Source organism: Sitophilus oryzae, unplaced genomic scaffold, assembly GCF_002938485.1.
Source record: "Sitophilus oryzae breed Bouriz unplaced genomic scaffold, Soryzae_2.0 scaffold_1521_pilon_pilon, whole genome shotgun sequence".
In the NCBI taxonomy this organism is placed as follows: Eukaryota; Metazoa; Arthropoda; class Insecta; order Coleoptera; family Curculionidae; genus Sitophilus; species Sitophilus oryzae.
In genome coordinates this window covers 500,975-523,535 of record NW_022146194.1, presented here as the reverse complement: position 1 = coordinate 523,535, position 22,561 = coordinate 500,975, and the positions used below count along the sequence as shown (strand labels likewise).

The 22,561-nt window shown below is 33.0% G+C and overlaps 1 protein-coding gene across 1 annotated transcript; it reads right to left on the bottom strand.

The window, feature by feature from the left end:
* Window positions 1-7,953: 7,953 nt before the first annotated feature.
* On the bottom strand, window positions 7,954-22,561 carry LOC115878759 (interaptin-like). The gene is made up of 6 exons (XM_030895348.1): window positions 22,411-22,561; window positions 22,069-22,351; window positions 18,774-19,134; window positions 15,889-16,168; window positions 11,461-12,189; window positions 7,954-8,086 (listed from the first exon to the last, which is right to left on the bottom strand). Exons 1-6 carry the CDS (start codon window positions 22,486-22,488, stop codon window positions 8,060-8,062), a joined length of 1,758 nt encoding a protein of 585 aa, XP_030751208.1. The 5' UTR covers window positions 22,489-22,561; the 3' UTR covers window positions 7,954-8,059.

The window sequence follows — 22,561 nt, the reverse complement described above, 5'->3', positions numbered from 1 at the left end:
TCAAGTTAAATGCAAACAGCAAAAAAGCAAAACATGCTATAACTTAAGAAATATGCAAATATAATTTATTACAGTATTTACTACTAATTGAAGAGCACACGGGAATAATAATAAAAGTACCAAAAAGGGGGTGGCTACACCCTTTGGTACCTAAATGAACGGGAATATCGATAACGGCCACATAGAAACAGGCATTTAAAAATGGGAAAAACGATATAAACTGGGATATAAAAGTCCATGCGTAATTTGAATTAAAAAAAAAACGGTTTCTTGAACATTTATCATTTCAGGATACTCATCGTTTTTCCCATGTGCTCGTCAATTGTTATATTTACTGTTACATAAAATTTAGTAAAAACTCTAAAAAACTTGTCAATAGCAGAACAAGTTGTATGCACGTATTTTTATTAGCTGACGATAAAATTTGAACTTTCCAGGTAGGTAGTTAAAGCTAAATACAAACATCTAAAAAGTAAAACATGCTATTTAAAAAAAAATATCTTAAAAAATAATTTAATTACTTTGCAAACCGGTAAATACTACAAAATCCAAAACATAATAGTAAAGTATCTACTACTACTCTAAAATATCTACTAAAATAATAAACTAATTGTTAAAAATAAATATTTTGTGCATATTTCGAGTAAAATCTTTTCTTAATTTACATGTATATTTTTAAAACAATTTATTCATAGTTAGGTTTCCATAATTATAATATACTTAATATGTCTAATACTTTAATTATTATATACTTAATATCCTATACTATATAAACACATACCTTCCTTCATCTTTTGGGCAGCTAAAGAAATATTGTCATTCTACTTTCACAACCATCCACTGCACATATATTTCTAGTAGACATTTTATTCACAATTCGAACAAAACAACTAAAACACTATTTTTGGTTCATCCCTATGCGTCGGACCGAAAACAAAACTAAAATAAACTTGGAACGGTGTGTACACGTCGAGCAACGGATGTAGACTAACCCAAGTCTACAAGACAGGCGGGGAGCGGCGGGAGGAATTTTGATACGGGCGAAGAGTGGGTCAACTGATATATTTATATTCTTTAAACTGTGGTCCAACAAACTTTAAAATATCTTATTGATTGATGAAAGTAGACCTTTAAAAAGAAAAATGGAAGGAGTAGGTAGGTGAAATACCGGTGACACACAGTGGTTTTTTTCAACAAACTAGGTGGAAGTTAAACGAAAATAGGCATCCCTTAATCCCTGAAATATTGTTAGAATTGCCTTAAGGATTAACCAGATATAATAAAAGTATAGTTCTGGCAACAATAAACATAGAGGGCGACGAGTGAATTATAATTAAAAACAGACTGGTTGAAACGCACTCGGATAATTCATATCAGTTCAGTTTCGACACCTATGCAATAATATTCTATTAATGCATGTGGCCTTTAGATACAATCGCTGATATGGACGAGTTAATAGAAGGTATTCCCTTCATTTTAAAAACATTTATTGTTGAATATATTAAAAGTTAGGGTAACCGCATGTTCTCAAACTTTCTGCATTTTTTTCACTAAAACTATAAATATTTCCAAACTTATTAGACTGTCAAAGTTACGAATCAGCTGAAATTATGATTAATTTTCTTTGGATAGGTTTGCTTATCCTCTAACAGGTTTATATAAGGTTGCAAGCACCTTTTTGCACCCTGCAATGTTATGCATTTTTCTAAATGCGCTGTGGATCTCAAGAATTGTATGTGTGGCTCACAGAAAACGGGACCATGATAAGAATTCGTCTGTATTGAGCTATTCAAAATTTGACATTTTTTTGCTGTTTATTGTGTGTTTGACACATAAAGAATTACTTATTTTGGAAATAGCTAATTTTCGGTCAAATATAAAAATATGAGTTCAACATTTGACAAATATCTAAATAGGATTTTTCGATGCCAATTATAGTTATTTTACCTAACCTAACCTAACCTAACCTAACTAAATCATTTTTTTTTGGAAATAACGTATGTGCCACCAACGAAAATTTTAGGGATTTTTAATAGTTTGTTGTGTGTAGCGAAATTTGTATAAACTTTACTACAATGGTGATTTGTTCAACTTTCCTGTGTAAAAGCCACAACGATAAGAAAGGGCCAGGAGTTACGTTTAATGGATAGGTAAACAGTCCACTCCTTATTAAATTTGATAATTATTTTTCTGATACAATATGTACCGGGTGTTCCACTAAGAATAGCTCTCGGCTGTATCTCGGAAAGTATTGGCCGTAGAACCTGAGGAAAAAAATATTTATAACTAAAGAGGCCATGAGAAATTGCTGGAAATTATTTCAAGTTTGTAGAGTGGCCGCTAGAGGGCGCAACTGCTACGGCAAATAAGAAAATGCAATTTTTACAAAATTCTGCCTAGATAAGGGCTACTATGAATAATAGCTTCATAATCTTAAGAAAACTTCGGACTTTTTTGTCAGAACCATTTTTCCCTATCTGCTAAAGTGGTGGGGGAAGGTTAGATCTGTTTTTATTTAAATGTTAATAACTCCGGACTGAGGATGACCGGAATCTAACAAGTGAGGGCTCGTTTAAAAGAGCGTTTCGTACTCTATATAAAACCCTATAAACAATAATAATATGCCTTTAACAGTAGATGCTAGAGGGTGCTGTCTTGCAATTTAAAAAACAATGTGGGATTTCCCCCAAAAAAAAATACAATGGTATTCAGCTGTAATTTCAGCTGATTGTAAAGAGGAATAAAAGTTTAAGAAGTCAGTGAAAACCGCATCTTGATATCTTTTTTCAATCCGAAGATATTAGCAAAAATATAATAAATACGAAAAAAATTGCCCTTAACTATCTTATTTTTATAACACGGCATCAGTAGCCCTCTAGATTATGCCCATTTTAACAAAAAAATCAGATAGAAATAGTTAGTTTTAAAAAGTCACCACTTCAGCAGCGTTTTTTATCTTTTAATTGCTTTTTCAAAATGCCCTTATTATTTCAAGTAGTTGAAGTTTGAAGTTGGCATTTTGAAAAAGCAATCAAAAGATAAATGACTATCAAAATGTTGATCTAATAACAATTTGACGTTTATACTATTACGTCAAAAGCAACTTTTTTCCAAGCCTACTATGACTTCACTGAATCATCGTTTCTTGTTCACTGTTATTAATATCTTAATTATTAGATAGGAATACATCTGGTATTATGGTATTCTGGTATTTCGTCGATTTTAAAATAAACTAACTGTTTTTATCTTATTTTTTTGTTAAAATGGGCATAATCAAGAGGGCTACTGATACCGTGTTGTAAAAATAAAGTAATTAAGAGCTTGTTTTTTGGTATTTATTATAATTTTGCTAATATCTTCGGTTTGAAAGAACATATCAAGATGCGGTTTTCACTGACTTTTTAAGCTTTTACTACTCTTTACTATCAGCTAAAATTACATATACTATTGTATTTAATTTTTTTGAAAAAACGCGCTGTTTGTTAAATTGTAAGAAAGCGCCCTCTAGCGTCTACGTTCAAAACCTTATTATTATTATTTTTATGGTAAAATATAGAGTAAGAAACGCTCTTTTAAACGAGCCCTCGTTTGTTGGATTCTGATCATCCAGTTCGGAGTTATTAACATTTAAATAAAGATAGATCTAACCTTCCCTCACCACTTTATTTTAGCAGATAGGGGAAAATAGTTCTAACAAAAAAAATTCAAAATTTACAGAAGATTATGAAGCTATTATTTATAGTACTCATTATCTAGGCAAAATTCTGTAAAAATTCTATTTTCTTATTTTCCATAGCAGTTGCGCCCTCTAGCGGCCGTTTTACAAACTTGAAAATAATTTCCAGCAATTTCTCATAGCCCCTTTAGTTACAAATATTTTTTTCCATAGGCTCTACGGCTAATACTTTCCGAGATACAGCCGAGAGCTATTCTTAGTGGGACACCCTGTACTTGATATATGTGCTATGCGTCGATACTAGTTTTGTGCTTTTTGTTAACATTTTAATTATCTATCAGCGTCTTATACGAAACTTATTAGTCCTGTGTACTGTGTTTCCGAAAAAAAAATCATAACATGGAGATAGTAAAGAATACTTAAGGAGAATAAAAAACATGCCTAACAATGGGTTTTGAAGAGAATTGATCAGATATGGACAAAAAAACATTTTAAAAGTGACAAGAATGAAAATAGTTAATTATAGTTAGAACGGTTTAGAATAATATAATAGAATAATAAGAAGGCCCCATACTCGCACTTCGCCCCTTCGTCCCTTCGCTTCGTTACTTCGCCTCGTCCCTTCACTTCGTTCCTTGGTCACTTCGCTTCGTTCCTTCGTCCATTCGATGCTTGGAAATGCGTCCATTATGCAACAACACACCACATACTATTTTTCATATAGCATATATATATATATATATATATATATATATGTTTATTTCGAAATATCTAGTAACCTTTAAAATGTTTCAAAAATCTGAAAGGCGAATAATTATTTTTATTTTATAAAACTGTAATTCTTTGTGGTGTCAAAGATAAAAATTGAATTTTAATAATATTTTTTTTTCTAATAAAGCCGAATATAGATGAGTATGAATGTACGAGTCAATAATAAAGGTTATTATGTCATTTATATCGAAACTATAAGATATTACAGACTAAACGTTGATGTCAATCCCCATTTCTTCAGATATTTTTGTAAAGGCATCATGCACACTATTTCTATTTTTTTTTATTTTAGTCGCTACGATTACATAAACATGGACATGTATTTCTTCTCAAATATGAAGACAATATCGTCTTTTCCTTCTATTTTTAAGACTATTGTATGTGCTGTCTATTTTTATATTAACTGGCGATTGCTAGATGTACAGGGTGTCCCATTTTTGTGTGTTTTATGGGGTTTCTGGTTTATGAGTAGATATATAAAGATGCCGTTTTCACATCACTGCTCTACTTATTATGACGATTTATCCTAGCATTCTTAGTTGAAATTAATTTCTTATTTCTTTCTTTTATACTTTTTATTTTTTAATTAATACAAATTTTTGCATTTTTCGACAACCTTTGTATCTCGATTATCTTATATCCTAATAATTAAATATTTTATACAAGAAGTTTTCGACGACCGACCGCATAGTAAATACACGGTATAATACCAGGAATATACCAATATATATCACGAATGTTGTAGATATATTCCTGATATTACTGGTATATTTCTGGTATTATAGCGGGTATTTACTATGCGGTCGTCGGAAATACCTTTATAAAATTAGGCTGTTCTTCTAAATGTAAAATGTACAGGTATATGCCGGATACATAGATTTTGTTTATCTACCTATTGAGTACTTATCCCCCGCGCGTGTCTCGTTTTTCAGGTAGAATGCAGTGACGCAAAAGAACTCAAACTTATGTTCGTTTTTTTAATAGGTCACCCTATATATTATTTTTTATTTTATTTGCATTGTTATGAGCTTTCTAAAAATATAATATACTCTATACTTATTTATTTAGGTACTCCTAAACGACTCTTATTTTATTTAAGTTAATTTTACCAGATAATTTTGCTGTGCATCGTGATATTTTGATAAACTACACGGAAACTGAACTTGTGCTGCTTTTAAATAACATGCTCTCAATCAGAGTTGTCACCGTAGACCCGTAGTCTGGATTTTAACATGTAAGACAGTGATGGAGACAGCTTAATGAAAAATCATGTATTAAAAAAGAGATAAAACATACATTTCTTCTATACGGTATTGCCGATTTTGTTGGGTTGGATCTCTAATTTCCAAATTAGTTACTCAATAATACACACTCACAGCTCTAATAGCTTCTTATTAAGCCTCTGTCTCAGAACTATGTTGTGTCGCTGGCGAAACTACAATAACTAATTAATAACTAACAATCATAGTTATTAATTCATTTCAAAGTCAAAATGGATAGCAGTTACGATTACTTGCACTATTTCGGAATTAATCTGAACAAACCAGTGAATGTTTTTATGGCATTTGTAAAGAGTGGCTGAAGATATTTTATTCCAAGTTTTCGAGCAACAGAATTTATTAAATAACTTAGATATATTGTCTTCATTTCAGTAGTATACATGAAAGTTTTTTTTAAATAGTTTACGAACCGGCAACACTGTATACCGCTTTTTATTTTGTCTCTCTGTCTGTCAGCTGGTCATATATGTTTATCTCTGCCGTGTGCAGTAAAATACAGACCACGGAAATAAAGTGACCAATATGGTAGATATATAAAGGCAGTTCCCGCATAAGTCTATCTTTGGGTTGTCAGAAGTTTTCTGCGCTTGCTCGATGCTGTGCGCACTTTGATTGGACAGTTACACATCATTAATGTTTGAAATTGATTTAAAACCATACAAACTCAATTTCTCTCCTTCAGTATTGGACCATAAATTCTCTCATTGTTTATATGGGAACTCTGCAGTATATTCTTTTATATAAACAAAAGATGTTATCGTGGGGACTGTAATAAAAAAGAAGAAAGACTTTATTGGGCAAGCCTACAGTAAGATTAGCCATGGGACATTATGTCGTTACGTTTTAGTCGTGTCTCATGACTAATCTTACTGTAGGTTTGCCCAATAAATTCTTTCTTCTTTTTCTTTTATATGTATATAACCATTTCCAATAAGCTAAATCTGTTATTTCAAGGTAAAACATGTTCAAATTATGAACTTCGCTTAGTTTATTTTATAAATACAAAGAGTACAATCAATGTTATCTCAATAAAAGACAAAAATCACTAGTTATAGCATTCACTATAGACATAAGTTATTATGCAACCAAATTCAGAAGCCTTCTGGGCTTTTCTAGGGGACTAGGTATTTTTCAGTACGTAACATTGATATTTAAAATATTTTTTCTACAAACGTCAGTAAAAATGTAATTTTTAAAGCATGCTGTCAGTGCCTAAAATGTGACATTATGTCACTGATGGTAAAAGTCATTTATTTTAGCACTGGTGCTAAAAGTAAGTCACGTGATTTACTTTTAACACTGAATGTTTGGAATCTTTTGAATTACCCTAGCAACCATAAACTTCATAATTATTTGATTTCAGAATGACATATTATGAATTATTCATTAACGTAAAAAGTAATAATTTTTCTAATGTTGGTTTAGAGTTAGTACTTTAGATATAACATGAAAAAAAAGAGGATAGTTCTTTAGGAAGGAAAAAAAGTAAGACGTAAGTTTGAAATCGATTTTGGTTGAGGCATGAAGGCGATCTTTAGGTAGTGCTTATACAGTCCCGCATAAGTCTGTTTATTAACTCGACCGGGTCGTACTGTTGGCGGTTCTAATTCGTATTGATTTGCCCCCTGGGTAGGGTTCAGGTCCAGATAGCAAGGTGCATACTTCATATATCAGCTTAAGTTCAGGTTAGTTAAGTGAAATTAGTATTAAGTAAGTGTTTTTTTTTTGTTATAAGTTTAAGTAATGTGTATTGTTTTGTAAGTTAATTCACCATGTGTTGGTAAATAAAACTGTATTTGTACAAAAACTCCTTTTCGTATTAGCAGACCTTGCAGTCGAACATTGTTCTTTTTAGAATTGCTTTTAGTGCGAGGTGGTACAAAATGCCGCAGCAGTTTATGCATAAGCAGACCTTTAATAAACCTATTCGCCACTTCGCTATAAACAGGAGAAGAGGAGCCAATATTTGGACAGATCAAAATTTTCATTAGATTTCCTGTGTTTCCAACAACGATGCACCACCCGGTATACTACAACTGCAATGAAATGCATATTTACACTACTTGTATAATACAACCCAATGCTAATTTTTCATAATTTATTGTTAAATTGATTTACAACAAATATTACGAAAATTTCAAAAAAACTAATGAACAAACAACTAAACAACAAACACAATGAACTCTACTATTGGCTACAACGTATTCAGAAAATGAAACAATGTTATCATTTTAAGTTGTTAATTATAATATGATTAATATTCAAAAAAGTAGTAAGTACTTACACATATGAAAAATCTCCTTTTTATGATAAACCATGGTAGAATTATGCATTATGCTGCCTTTTTGATCTTCTTCTCCTAGGAAATAAATATATATTACAGATATTAATCTCATTTATATGTGCTCTCACTTTATATATAAAATTATATGGTGAATGTTTATCGATATTTTCTAGCCACCTTTAACGCCGTTTTTTACAAACAAAATTCTACCAAGCTAACAACAGTTCCAAAACATAACAGGTATTAAACAGTCCACCGACAAAAACCAGTGGCGGCTCGTGACCCGTGTAACTGGGTAGGCGACAAAATTTTAGTTGTGTCTATTTGCCCTTCCCCCCCAAATTTACATAATACCCTAACCTAGTTTGTACATATATGTTATCTAAGGGTTAAAAACATAGCTCAATAATATTTAGGATAAAACTAAAGCAAAAATAACAGAATTCAACGTAATGACATAATGTACACGTATATGTATTACTATGGAGTCACCATGAAGTACATCATAGAATTTTATTTTATTTTTATTTATTTACGCAAACTTAAAAATTGGTAGTATTGAGAGAAAGAATAATTATGTTTTATATATTAAACTGATGATGAGCCGGTCTCTTAATAAAGAAAAGTTATTTATTATTATATCAGTAAAATCATCAGATTGTTGAAGGGCTGTGAAAAGATCTTTTTAGATTGAAAGTAAGGCAAGTGACGATAAACGTTTATTTTTCATGGAATCTCTACTATAAATTTTAATGCATTTCAAACATGAAAAATGTCTCTCAACCCAAGTATTTGTAAATGGTGTAGTAACAATCAAAACAAACCATTTGCAACTCTCTGGAAATGAATTTCCAGGATCATTCTCCTTAAATTATGTTATAATCGAAAATTATCATATCTATTAATTATTAATACCAGCAATTTATTCATTAATTTATGTTGGTCAAAAACATTGCGGTAAAAGTTTGTTAAATTAGATATTAAATGCTTTGGAATTTTTTTATAGGATTCTTTAAATTTCTGTGAATCAGCAATAGATAAATAAAAATAATTGAGACATATCTGCAAACCTTATTTCTAAATGTATAACAACGTTATCTAATATTTCATAAAATAAAATTCGCAAAGATATTTGACTTAGTCGCTTTTATTAACATATCGAATTGAAATAGCACACTGAGACTTTTCTGTAATATCTGTTGGATCGTCTTCTTGCACCGAATAAAATAACGCCCTTTTTTTATTTCAGATTCTTTTATTTCTGTGGAGTGTTCTGAAATACAACCGGTTATATGATTTTTAATAATCTTGGACAAGCTCGAAAAATGTTTCCAATTTGCTTTAACGTTTTTTGAATTTTCATATAAAAGTTTTAAATGCTACGTATAATGAATCATATGAAATATCCCCTTAACGAAATGTGATATATCCCCTTATGAAATATCGGGAATATCCCCTTAAGTTCTAAGCCTACCGAGCCTCCACGACTTCATGCGAAGGCGACCGGAGATTTCGCCTAAGCCCCGCCTTAATACGATACAACTGCACGATGAGTTAGACAGAGACAGAAGACTGCTGTACGTCGTATATCGACTTTGATAGTAGGCGATGTAGAAATCGCCGAACAAAGGTCAACGGTCAAAATTATTTTGTTTTCTACACACTTCCGTGTATTAACAGTATTTTTATGTATTGGCAACATCAGTAGTAAATAATGTAATGTAATAAACCGCTTAAACTCTGCCAAAATCTTAGGATAGGCGCCGCCTACCTTGCCTACCCTGATGAGCCGCCACTGACAAAAACTACTCAGGAAGTGATATCGGAATCCTGGCATCGCGAGTTTTACTATACTCGCAATAGTTTTGTTACTTCTAAAAAAAAATACCAGTTGTGAAAACTAACGATATTTGCTCAAGATATTTTACCAGGCTTGTAAGCGAGTTTCTATTATTTTTTGACTTAAAAAAATTTGTAATTGCGAACCTACTAAGATTATCTTTTTGCCGGCTCTTATTATTGTTACGGGATTGTACAAAATAATAGAAACCTGTTATTTTTAGGTGTAATTTTTAAATATCAGTAACATTTTTCAACTGTTCTACCTTCGAGATTTGTTACTTATTTACAACCAAATCATTAATGAAAAAATAGGTACAATATTTTAATTTGAAAAAATTCAAAGAAGCTTGAGATACTTCTACTTATCTTAAGAATATACTACTATGCGCTTGTGCGCACATGAAACATATACGCACATGTTTTAAGATAACCCAACTTCACAAATATTTCTAAAATTTGGAAAACTAGAGAGACTGTAATTTTCACAATGTTTATTTTTTAGACTTTTGATTATCCACACGGAACCCAGCAGTGATGGGTGGTGGGTAAATATCCAAAACAATAAATAAATTTGGGTATATATCTGGTATCTATCCAGAAAGTATAGGGTATATATATACCTATTGAAAAGTAAATTTCGTCGGGGAACCCCCTTGTAAAATTCGATTATTCATCTAACCTATATTGAACTGTCTGCAATGTGCTGTATATATTTTCGATACAATCATACAATTAAGGTTTTTGTGCATAGTGCAGTCTTTGTGGGGTAAAATAAGTAAGATAAGAATAAATTGTTAAAATTTGTTATAGTACGTTAAATTAACAAAATAAAAATACTTGGGTATACAGGGTGGTCCGAACTGTATTCCGGAAACTTCGGAAGCATATTCTGTTAAAAAATAAGTAAAAAAGTTTGTATAAATGTATGTCCTAAAATACTTAGTTTCGGAAATATAGTGTATTCGGTGTAGAAGTTTCATTTTATTTCGATTTTTTCCAAATCATTCCTGAAGTAACGTCACTTTGAATGATAATTGGTGGTTGGGAGTTTTTTGACATGAGAAATTTGATTTTGATGTCAATATGACTCCTACTTGTAAAGGGCGCCACCTACATATATTTTTAACTGGTTTGAAGCGAAATAAGTTTTCGTTCGTACCTGTATAAAATTACCGAGTATAAAAATATACATTTTCGACATTTTTTACGTAAAAAAGGTCTCTTGGTAAAAATCGCTACGAGTAATGGTTAGATTAGGTTAAGTTAATATCAATTGTCATCCAAATATTGACGTTACTTCAGAAGTTATTTGCAAAAATCGAAATAAAAGTGAAACTTCTACAACCTGTATCTCCAAAACTAAGCATTTTAGTACATATAGTTATACGAACTTTTTTACTTATTTTTATTTGCAGAATATGCTGCTGAAGTTTCCGGAATACAGTTCGGACTACCCTGTATACCGGATGCAAAACATCGGGTATTTACCCAAATTTCAATATACCGGGTGTTTGCCCATCTCTGCGTAACAGTATGGTAAGATTCTTAAGACCTGTTGAAACACTAAAATAAATGTTCTCAACCAAAATAGTCTTTATATAACTTACCTTTCTAAACTTTCTTTTCAAAAACTCGTCAAATTTAATCTGTTCTACTTCCATGCTACTGTCACTGTCCCAGTGTTTCTCGGCTTGCCTAGGAGCCACGTAAGACGCCGGTCTCTGCATCTGCGCTCTCGGCTGAGGACGCACCACCGGCTGAGGGCGCGCCATCGACTTGGACCCCTGCGCCTTGGCTTTAGCCTGTGCTTCCCTCCTAAGCTGTTGCTTCCTATTAGCCAAACCAGCTAGCGTCTTCCTCGACTCTAAGAGTCCCTTTTCCAGCTGTTTCCCGTCGGCGATCAGCTGTTTCTGTTTGATTCTCAGTTCCTTGAGCGTGTCTTCCAGTTCTTTCACCTCGGCATCGCTGCTCTTGGCCTTTTTCTCCAGCTGCGCCTTCTTTTGCTTCAGACTGTTGAGGGTTTTTTCCGCCATTTTTTGTTCGGTGAGGTTGGAGTTGTGCAACGCGAACAGTTCCATTTCGCTGGTGTGTTTCTGGGTTTTCACTTTTTCCGAGAGTGAGTTAAATTCCTCTTGTTTCTGCTCCATGGTTTTGAGGAGGGCGTCTTTTTCTTTGTGTGTTTCGGCGATGTTCGTTTCGATGAGATTGAGTTCTTCAGCTAGAAGGTCTGGTGTTTTGAAACCGTCTATGGCTGATTCTACTTCTTTTAGTTCTGATGAGAGTATTTCGATATCCTGTTTTGCCCGGTCGATATTTTCATCTTCCTTTTTATTAAGCTAGATGTAAAGAATAAGGACCGTTAAATTAATTTTTAATTATTAATGGTTTATATTAATTATTGATTATATTTTATTGATTAATGGATTAACTTAAAAAGCGTCAGGGTCAGTTTGATTACCATCAAAACTACCGTATGGTCGAAAAACGGCGTCATTTACTAGAAATTGACATAAAAGGAAAAAATTAACACTAATTATAGAAAGATTAAAAAAGGATCTATGCCCCGTTCTCAGAACGATGGGAGCTGTAGGTACTAAATTTAAAATTGACAGCTGTTTGGATTTTGTACAAATCTCATTGGTTCTTTTGACGTGTCGCTGGCGACAGTCGATGTTCTGAGAAGGGGGCTTTAGACATCTAATCTTTGACAAGTAGTAAATAAAAGCAAAAATACAAGAAAAATATATAATTAGTTAATTTTAAGTGAATTTCATAAATGATCGGTTTACTACACGTATGTATATTATATAGTCACTTACTAACGAAAAGTTATTCATTATTTCCCTCGATTTTTGACCGAGATCTACCGCATGCTACACAACCAACTATTTTACAGTCTAGTGTCACTGTTAATAACTTACGTTCTGCCACATTTTCCTTTTAGATTTGCTACCTTTAAACAGCTATCCGTAGTAGAATAAATAATAAATAACATAAAATATGCCCAGTAAAGACTGACAAATCCACAAAATTTCAAATGAATGGTCAAACAGAACTGTCAAGGATCCCCACCCTAGGGCCCTCTCTCCATCGACCTAATTATCGACTTAATTTTTTTTATTCAAAGCAAAATTCAAATCCCTTTGTTATTACAATGAATAAAGATCAATCATACCAACCTAAAGTTAATAAAATTGGAACGCCCCCAATTACTGATTTCGGAACGTACTTGAATTTTTTTAAACAATATGAAGTCTAGATACCCTAAAGTTGCTATTAGAAAAATAATTATGACGTAACGTTGACTGTTATACAGGGTATATACCGGGTGCGTCTCAAAAATGGCTCACCCCTATAACTTTTTTATTTTTTCAGATAAAAAAACGAGATTTGGTATGTTAGTATTTGACATAAATTGGGATTGATTGACGTATTCAATTGTTTTTGTTCACTTCTTGTTTCACCGGAAATGACTACAAGTTTTGATTTTTAAAAAAAGTTTTTAAATTTCAGTCTAGAGTGCCATGGCCTATGTTAAAAACCCTAATTCTTAATCAAGGAGCCTTGGAAAAATAGATTTGATCGTCTAATGTTTTTAGTGTCTTGTCCTGGCCGGTTAAAAAATGCCTAAATCGCATTTTTAATCATATCTAAATTTTTCCAAATGGGCCGAGGGTGGCTCATTAGCATATTTGGAAAAAGCATTTTTTACGAATAATTTGATACCACACACTTCGTATTTTAGGTTTAGGTATTTCGAGTCAAATTTTTGTTACGAACCGCAAGTTATAATTTGAAATAAACCATATACGAAAATGTGAAAAGTTGACACATGATACGTCATTCTATTCACAGTGTTATTTTCTATCGAATAAAGTAAAAAAATAGCGAGGGTGCCATTTAAAAATTAAAAGTTGTAGTCATTTCTGGTGAAACAGGAAGAAACCGGAAACAGTTGAATGCGTCAATCAATCCTAATTTAAGTCATATACTAACATACCAAATCTCGTTTTTTTAACTGACAAAATAAAAAAGTTATAGGGGTGAGCCACTTTTGAGATGCACCCGATATTGTGAATACTAGGGTGGATTGAAAAATCTCAAAAATGAAATTTCGGCTTGCTATACCGCGCAAAAATTGCCTTAGGTGTATACTAGCATAATAAAAAAATTATCAAATTCGGATTATCACATCTTCCGATCGCGCAAACCGCCGAAAGTTTTGAAAGAAATACAAATTTGACTTCTTTTTTACATTTTTTTTCTTAACTTGAGGTTTGTATTTTTTAGCGCTATGGTGCTTAAACGTTGGTAATAGCATTGAGTTGCCTGCAGAAAAAATATTGTCTCTTTTAAACCATATCTTCCGATCGCGTAAAACGTGTAAATATTGTCAAAAAATGCAATTTTTCCCCCGTAAGTTTGCACATGCAAATGTGCAGCTCTTTGCCTGAATTGAATTTTCACACTCCTTCACTTAAATTAGACGCATTTGATTACACGGGAATGATAGAACAAAATCCTTGATAGATGTGTCTGTCATTTTAATTTCAAAGTAGTTTATTTTATTTTACAAAGAAATAAGTTGGTACAGTTGGAACGCATAATTATATATTTAAATTTTGAGTGACAAGTGATTACTTCAAAATATTGTAAAAAAAACTGTATGAAACTGAGAAAATCTAATCTTGGTTAATTAACTTTAATCTTAATTTTTTCTACAGTACCTACTAAAATGTATTATTTACCTATCGTGTGATGTTATTTTACAGATACTCCAGTTTTTGGTACAATGTACGAGATGGTATACAACTTTATTTGTGGCTAATACAATTCTCTGGCCATAGTCTCTCGCAAACTGTGTCTCTGGCGGTCTCTGTGAATATTAACTGTAAGACCGAATATTAACTGTAAACTAAAGGGATGGTCTGGGTTAACACTTAATTTTCCCTCGAGTTTTCCTCCACTTAATTTTAAAAAACACGAAACGCAAGTAACAACACAGTCCAAAATGCAAAATGCAAAATATTTATCATTTCTATTTGACATAATTTGACACAATATTATAACCTATAATTTGGCAAGAGTTTGGTTTGGTTAACTCTCAAAAATCTTAAGTCGAGTTCATACGCATAGGCGTCCGTTTGTCGTTCATTGTTGCTTTATTGAAATATGATCTGTCATTTTTGAAATAAACTATAAAACTGATTAAAAACAACAAGAGACGACGCATGACGTATTTATTAACTTAAAAAATATTAGAAACTTTTTCTAGTAAAATAAATGGATTGGTATGGAAGTCATCTGCTTTTTTTCTGTTATCGTCTGTCGAAATCTTACCTGAGAACAAAAACAGAGTATAGTTACAGAAGCTTCTCTTAAGGTATGCGGGCCGCAATTAAGGAATGGATACATTAGGGCAACACTCAAATCGAGAGAAGCAACTAACGAATTCAGCAGTAACGCGCAGACTACAAAGTGACATTGGAAAGATCGGAATAAATCGGCACACACTCTTAACGGTTGGATGAACTTTCGGCGGTTTGCGCGATAGGAAGATGTTATCCGAATTTTATATTTTTTTTATTATGCTAGTATACACCTAAGGCAACTTTTGCGCGGTATAGCAAGGCGAAGTTTCATTTTAGAGATTTTTCGATCCACCCTAGTGAATATCTGCTAGATAGTGAATATTGTTACGTTTTTCGTCGGTTTCGTGTGGATAAAAAATCCAATTTATTTAAACACAATTTATTTTACACTAATTACAAGTAACAAAACAATAACGATAAAAAAACTTAAAGAACTATTTACAAATTTATTTATAACTATTTATCTCAAAGGATTTTGAATTTTTTTATTTTGGATTTAGCGCGGCAATTGTACGCGTCGACCGAATCTGTTTGTTTCTCTCCTTATTATATAAGAGAAACAGAGAAACAGTCTAGATTTTACTCGTATTTTCTTAGCCGCCATTCTTTGCCTTTATGGCATCCATACAGGTCCGCAACAATATTAATAAAAGTACCAATTACCTCACACATCTTCGAATAATCCTCCTCAACTCTGGACAATCTAGTTTTTCTATCTTCAATATCCGACTTGATTTGATCAATCATCTTCTGCATGTTCTCGTACTCTTGTTGACCATTTTCTAAGGACGTCCATGCTATCTGACCGCGATTCAGTTCGGCATTCAATTGGTTTTCGTACTCTTCCAATTCTTTAATTCTTTTCGTTTGTTCACTTTCGGTTTCTTTTGCCGTTGAAATATTCTCGGATATGTCTAAAATGTTTTTGTTGGCTTCCTCCAATCTGAAGTATTAAAAAAAAAATAAACTTAAAATTAAATAGATAATGAAATGTGGATTTGCCAATTTTTGACACATATGGAAATAAAGGCAGTCAAAGCATCATATGGCAATGCAAGTTGACAAGCTGAAAAAAACTGTCATTTCTGTCTTTAGTCATGTGCAGGTTTTTGTCAATCTGAAGAAGAAACAATAGAACACATTTTATGTCGGTGCGACAGCCTGCCAAATATGCGGTTTGTTGTACTAGGCAATGATAGCCCATTGACAAAGAGCTATATGAGATTGCGGAAATTACCGGGGAATTTTACTACTGGCTATCGGAGGAAAAGTTTTTGCAAAAATTATGTCAAACCGCCTGCACCCACATATAGAAAAAATCCTTCCAGAATCGCAAATGGGCTTTCGCACCAAACCGCGGTACCGTTGATTCTATATTCTCCGTTCGCCAACTATAGGAAAAAGTAAAGGAGCAGCAGAGTAAACTTTATGTTACATTCATCGACCTAACAAAAGCCTTCGACTCTGTAAACAGAAATGCACTTTGGGCAATTATGTAAAAGTTCGGAGTACCCAACAAATTTCTTACAGTGTGTAAAAGCCTCCGTAACAACAAGAAGTCGAGAGTGTCACATCGTTGATCACTGAGCGATCCCTTCCTTACAAATACAGGAGTTAGGCAGGAATGTGTCTTAGCTCCTCTTGTATTCAACATATTCATGGCAGCGCTCTCTATTATAGTGGACAGCAAACTGCAGGAAAGAAGAATGAGTGTTCATTCTTTCTGTTCAACATAAAAAGACTCAGGGCAAAAATACATATAAAATTCATCACAGAATTTCAATACGCTGATGACTGCGCTCTAGTTGCAAAAACATTACAGCAATTACAAGAAATGCTGAACACATGTACGTGGGCATACGAGACTTTGGGCCTTAAGCTGAACATCGATAAAAGTAAAATTATGTGCACTCCCCCGGAAAATCATAACAGTGCTATAAAATCGGGGAAGAACTATTAGAATATGTAGGGGAATTCAATTACCTCGGCAATTTGATTTAGGAAAAGGCCAATATCGACTCTGAGATTCAGCACAGAATTAGCAGCGCCTCAAGATCATGCTGGAAATTAAAAGACAGGGTTTCCTACAATCCTGACTTGAACACAAAAACGAAACTTGCAGTGTACCGAGCAATAATAATCCCCACCACGTTATATGAAAACGAAACCTGGATGCCGTACCGCCGGCACACGAACGCATTAAACAAGTTGCGTGACCCCTTAGGCAACTGTTTAGAATCAAATGGGACTACCATGTCTCAAACGTATCAGTCCTTGAAAAAGCTAGCTGCGAGAGCACTGAAGTCATGATTACTAAATCCCGCTTAAGATGGGCTGGCCACGTGTGCAGGATGCAAGAAAACTCCCTACCAAAATCTCTTTACGGTGAGCTTGTAGACGGTAAGAGGAAACCGGGTGGATAACTCAAACGATGCAAAGATATTTTCCAATGAAAACTTAAAGGGGATAAGCATGCAGAATTAGTGGGAGGAAGCAGCGCACAATAGAACGCAATGGAGAAGACTAATTGTAACCTCAGATAACAGCGACAACGAAAAATTAAGTCAGCGAGTAATGGCAGTAAGTAAGTAAGTAATATGGATGGTTCAGTCTCCGAGATGCTAGACTTATTGAAAAGGATAGGACTGGAATATGTAACCTAAGGTTCAAAAGGTAGCAGTTGAACAGGTCGATAGCCACCTCAAGGAATATAATCTAATCTAAATCTTAACAATCAATCTCAATGTTAACGGTTAAAAGCAGGGTTTTTAGCAGAGATATCATAAAAGTTTTCAATAGTAAAATCAAAGTTTGCAGAATAATTCTATGGAATTCTGTGAACTTTGGTAAGACTCAAACAGAACAACCACAAAAAATAACATCTAACATAATGACAGTAAGAAGTACAAACTACAATAATTATTAGTATACGTATATAGTTTATGAAACCACAGGCTTTCTTTAATAATATTAAAAAAAGGAACAACGGACACTTCCAAAGAAAAAAAGTCAGACTTTTCTGTACGGTCTTCAGATTAAACAGAAAATAATATTCTGATAGTCTTCAGATCGATTACTGTCTCTTATCTTCAGGGAGTTAGAGATAGCGCACGCACGCATATTACAGTTTTAACAGTTATAGAGTTTAGAGAAAATAGAAAGGAAGAAACTTCTGAGCCGTGGCCCAACATAGCTGCACGCGTAGAGCGGAGCGGAGTGGACAATAGAAAAATACGCGCCAATCCGCGCCTGTATGTGGGGCCACTTCTATTTACTTCAGTGCATTTAAACGCTTCGCGGTCCTCTCCGCTCTACGCTGCGTTAGGTTATACGCCTCATATGGGGCCACGCGCTAAAGTGAAAAAACCGCTTTAAATATACAAAATTAATGTTCTCGGATTTTATACCTGTTTTACACCATTTTTTTACCTGTTCTCAGATTTTAAACATTTTCTACTAATATTTTACATTTTCTACGCACTTTTCTACATACACGTAGAAAATTAATCAAACCCAACCCTGGGTAAAAGTAAAGAATGTTAACTTACTTCGTGTCTATATCAGCATAAGTAGCTTCGTCATCGAGCAGGGATTGAGCTTCATCACACTCACGCTGCCTCATCTCATTTTCCTCCCTCAACACCCTTATTTTTTCTTCCAGCTCCCTATTTTCTTCTTCCATAACAGCCAGGCCATCTTCATCCACTGTGTCCTTGGCCTGTTGCTCGGTTAGTTCATTTAAATAGTCCAAATGCTTTTTGAGAGCCCTGTTTTCAGCAAGAGCTGTTTGTTCTTTGATTTCCATATCTTTGGCACTTTGTTCGCGTTTTGCCATAAGATCGTTCAGGTGTTTGTTGAGATCGGCGATTTTTTCGCCGTTAGACTTAAGCCTGGCTTGTAATTTGGTTTCTGTAAGTTTAATTTATTAAGAATGAAGATTGAAAAAAAAAATGTCATTTACTGACAGGTATGAATGAAGGTTTCGCTAATAGTAGGGGACCCCAAGGGGGAATTTTGGGATTTACTCAAGCGCGGCAGAATATAACATACGGGGATAAAACTTGCACCTTGTTAAGTACCTCCACTATACATTAGGGTGGATAAAAAAATCGACTATTTTTTTTTCACTTTATACTCTGAAAAAAGATTAGTACCTAGATACAGGGTGGTCCGAACGGTATCCCGGAAACTTCGGCAGCATATTCTACAGGTAAAAATAAGTAAAAAAGTTCAATGTATGTCCTAAAATGCTTGGTTTGGGAGATATAGGGTGTAGAAATTTAATTTTTATTGAGATTTTTTCCAAATAATTTATGGAGTAACATCAATATTTGGATCAAAATTGGTGTTTGGGGTTTTTTGACATGAGGAATTTGATTTTGATGTCAATATGACTCCTATTTGTAGGGGGCGCCACCTACAAGTGTTTTAACTGGTTTGAAGAGTAATAACTTTTCGTTCGTACCTGTATAAAACTACTCAGTAAAAATATATACATTTACGACGTTTTTTACGTAAAAAAGGTCTCTTGGTAAAAATCGCTACGAGTAACGGTTCTCGAGATATTTGGAATTGACATTATCAATACCTTTGATCAACACCTATCATCATTGACATAAATTAAACATGTTGACTAAATACATAGTGATTAGACTGAAATCATAAATTTGAAATGTTTTTGTACCAGAGTTTAACAGAAATTTTTTTATCATCGTTTTTTCATAGAAAAATTTATAAACTAATTTAAAAAAATAAAAATTTCCCAAATTTATTATTTCGGTCAAATAACTGTCTACTCAACGTGTTTATTTTTTGGCGATAATGACATGTATTAACGATTTCCATTCTAAATATCTTGAGAACGATTGCTTGTAGGGATTTTTATCAAGAGACCTTTTTTACGTAAAAAACGTCGCAAATGTATATTTTTTTACTCGGTAGTTTTATACAGCTACGGACGAAAAGTTATTACTCTTTAAGCTGTTAAAACACACGTAGGTGGCGTCCCTTACAAAGAGGAGTCATATTGACATCAAAATTGAATTTTTCATGTCAAAAAACTCCCAGATACCAACTTTCATCCAAATATTGACGTTACCTCAGAAATTATTTGGAAAAAATCGAAATAAAAATGACTTAACTCTATATAATAAAACTTCTACACCCTGTATCTCCGAAACTAATCATTTTAGGACATACATTTATACGAACTTTTTTACTTATTTTTTTTCTACAGAATATGCTGCCGAAGTTTCCGGGATACAGTTCGGACCACCCTGTATATCAGCGACCCTGCATACAGGGTGTTTCAAAAGACATGTGCCATCTCTCGTGAGGAGATTACTTACGTAAAAATAAGATTAATTTTTCATATCAACATAGGTCCGATTCCGCTTTGTTTCGTAGATACAGGGTGTTAGAGTATTAATATTTTTTCGATTTATTATAATTTTCTCCCAAGTACTTTTAGTGTTTCGAATGAAATTTTCAGGGCAAAAGTTTTAAAGCTAAAAAAATGTCGACATATTCACCAGGGACGTGCATAGGGGTTATCACTGGAATAATTTTCTAAAAAAAAGCATGTACGCCACTGACTTTTTTCTCTTGTTAGCGAAATAGTGTAAGCAGTTTAATGCCGATTTAAAATTGTCTCTTGATATTTTGTCGATTTTGGTCTCCTTGATCAGATAAACGCAATTTTATTAATTTGCCTTGATTTAAGTCTAATAGCAACCTTTAAAAAAATTTAATATCAATAACTTGGGAAAGTTTCAAATAAGTACTCATTGATTTCTCATTAAAAAATATGAAAAAAAGTTCCTATAAACATGGGAATGCATAGTTTTAGAGTTAGTAAGTATGTTAGTAAGATGTTAAAAAATTTTAAAATTGAGTTTTTTGTAATTATTTTAAATACCATTATTTTTTTATTTCAAATTGCTCTAGGTTGGACTAATAGTAATAATAGCTAACAGTAATAATATTTAATAATAAATTAGGTAAAATATATAATTTTTTAATTTTATTTTTATTTTAATTTTATTAATTGTGATTAATAAAATTGCGTTTATCTCATCAAGGAGGCCGAATTCAAGAAAATATCAAGAGATAACTTTTAATCGGTATTAAACGACCTATATAATTTTGATATCGAATGAAAAAAAGTCAGTGGCGCACATGCTATTTATACGTCAAGTATTTTTGAAAAATATTCCTGTTATAACCCATATGCACGTCCTTGATGAATGTATCAACACTTTTTTAGCATTAAAATATGTAGCACTTATAGTAACTTTTACCCTCAAAATTTTATTCGAATCACTAAAAGTACCTGGAAGAAAATTAGAACAAATCGAAAGATTATTAAGATTTTAACACCCTGTAACTACGAAACAAAGCAGAATCGGACCTATGTTGATATGAAAAATAAATCTTATTTTTAGGTGAGGAATCTCCCCACGAGAGATGGTACATGTTTTTTAAAACACCCTGTATACCGTGTCGTATCGGAACGCGGGACATAGGAAATCCGATGTAAATTTTGAAAACGTCAAATATATTATCTCCCCATACGATTTTATGCAAAAATTGTATTAGACTTTTTGGAAGAGGCGTTAATAGTAGGTATTAAAGCGTTATACTGTCGTCTAGAATTTCATTTATTTGAATATGCATCTAAAAGTTTGCCTTATTTAATAAAAAATCGCCTTATCTCTGGCACAGGCATTAAAACAGAGCAATTTTGAAATCAAAAGGAGATAAATTAATGTTTAAATTGTAGGTATTTACATATTTCCATAAAACCCGTACCTACTAATACGATAAAAAATAATTAAAAATTACCTATACAATCGATTCTGCTGACATAGCTGGCGTAACTCTGGTTCGAATTGTTCAAATCTTGCGATATTATTTTCAGAACATCGCAAACTTTAATAGCTTTACTTCTCAATTCCGGATTCTTCGTATCATACTCTTGGACTATGTCGTTCAAATTGGTTAAAGCGACCCGATCCTCGGCAACAGCTTTATCGATATCGTCCGCTTGTTGCTGCAGTTGTTCGACGTAACGGTTTTTGCTTTCTATTAAGTACTTTAATTGGAATAGTTCTTTCTGATGCGAATCCTAAAAACAGCAATTGAAATGACTATTGAGTTTTTTATATATTTTCATGAAATACTTACCAAACCTTCGTATAGGGTTTCTGCAAGCGTAAAAATCACTGGTGGAATAAAAGTATCTTCATCTTCGTAGTTGTCCATATTTTTTCGCTATTATAAACGGAAAATTATATTTTTCAATCTACGAAATTCAATAAAGACGCTCCTCTTGTAA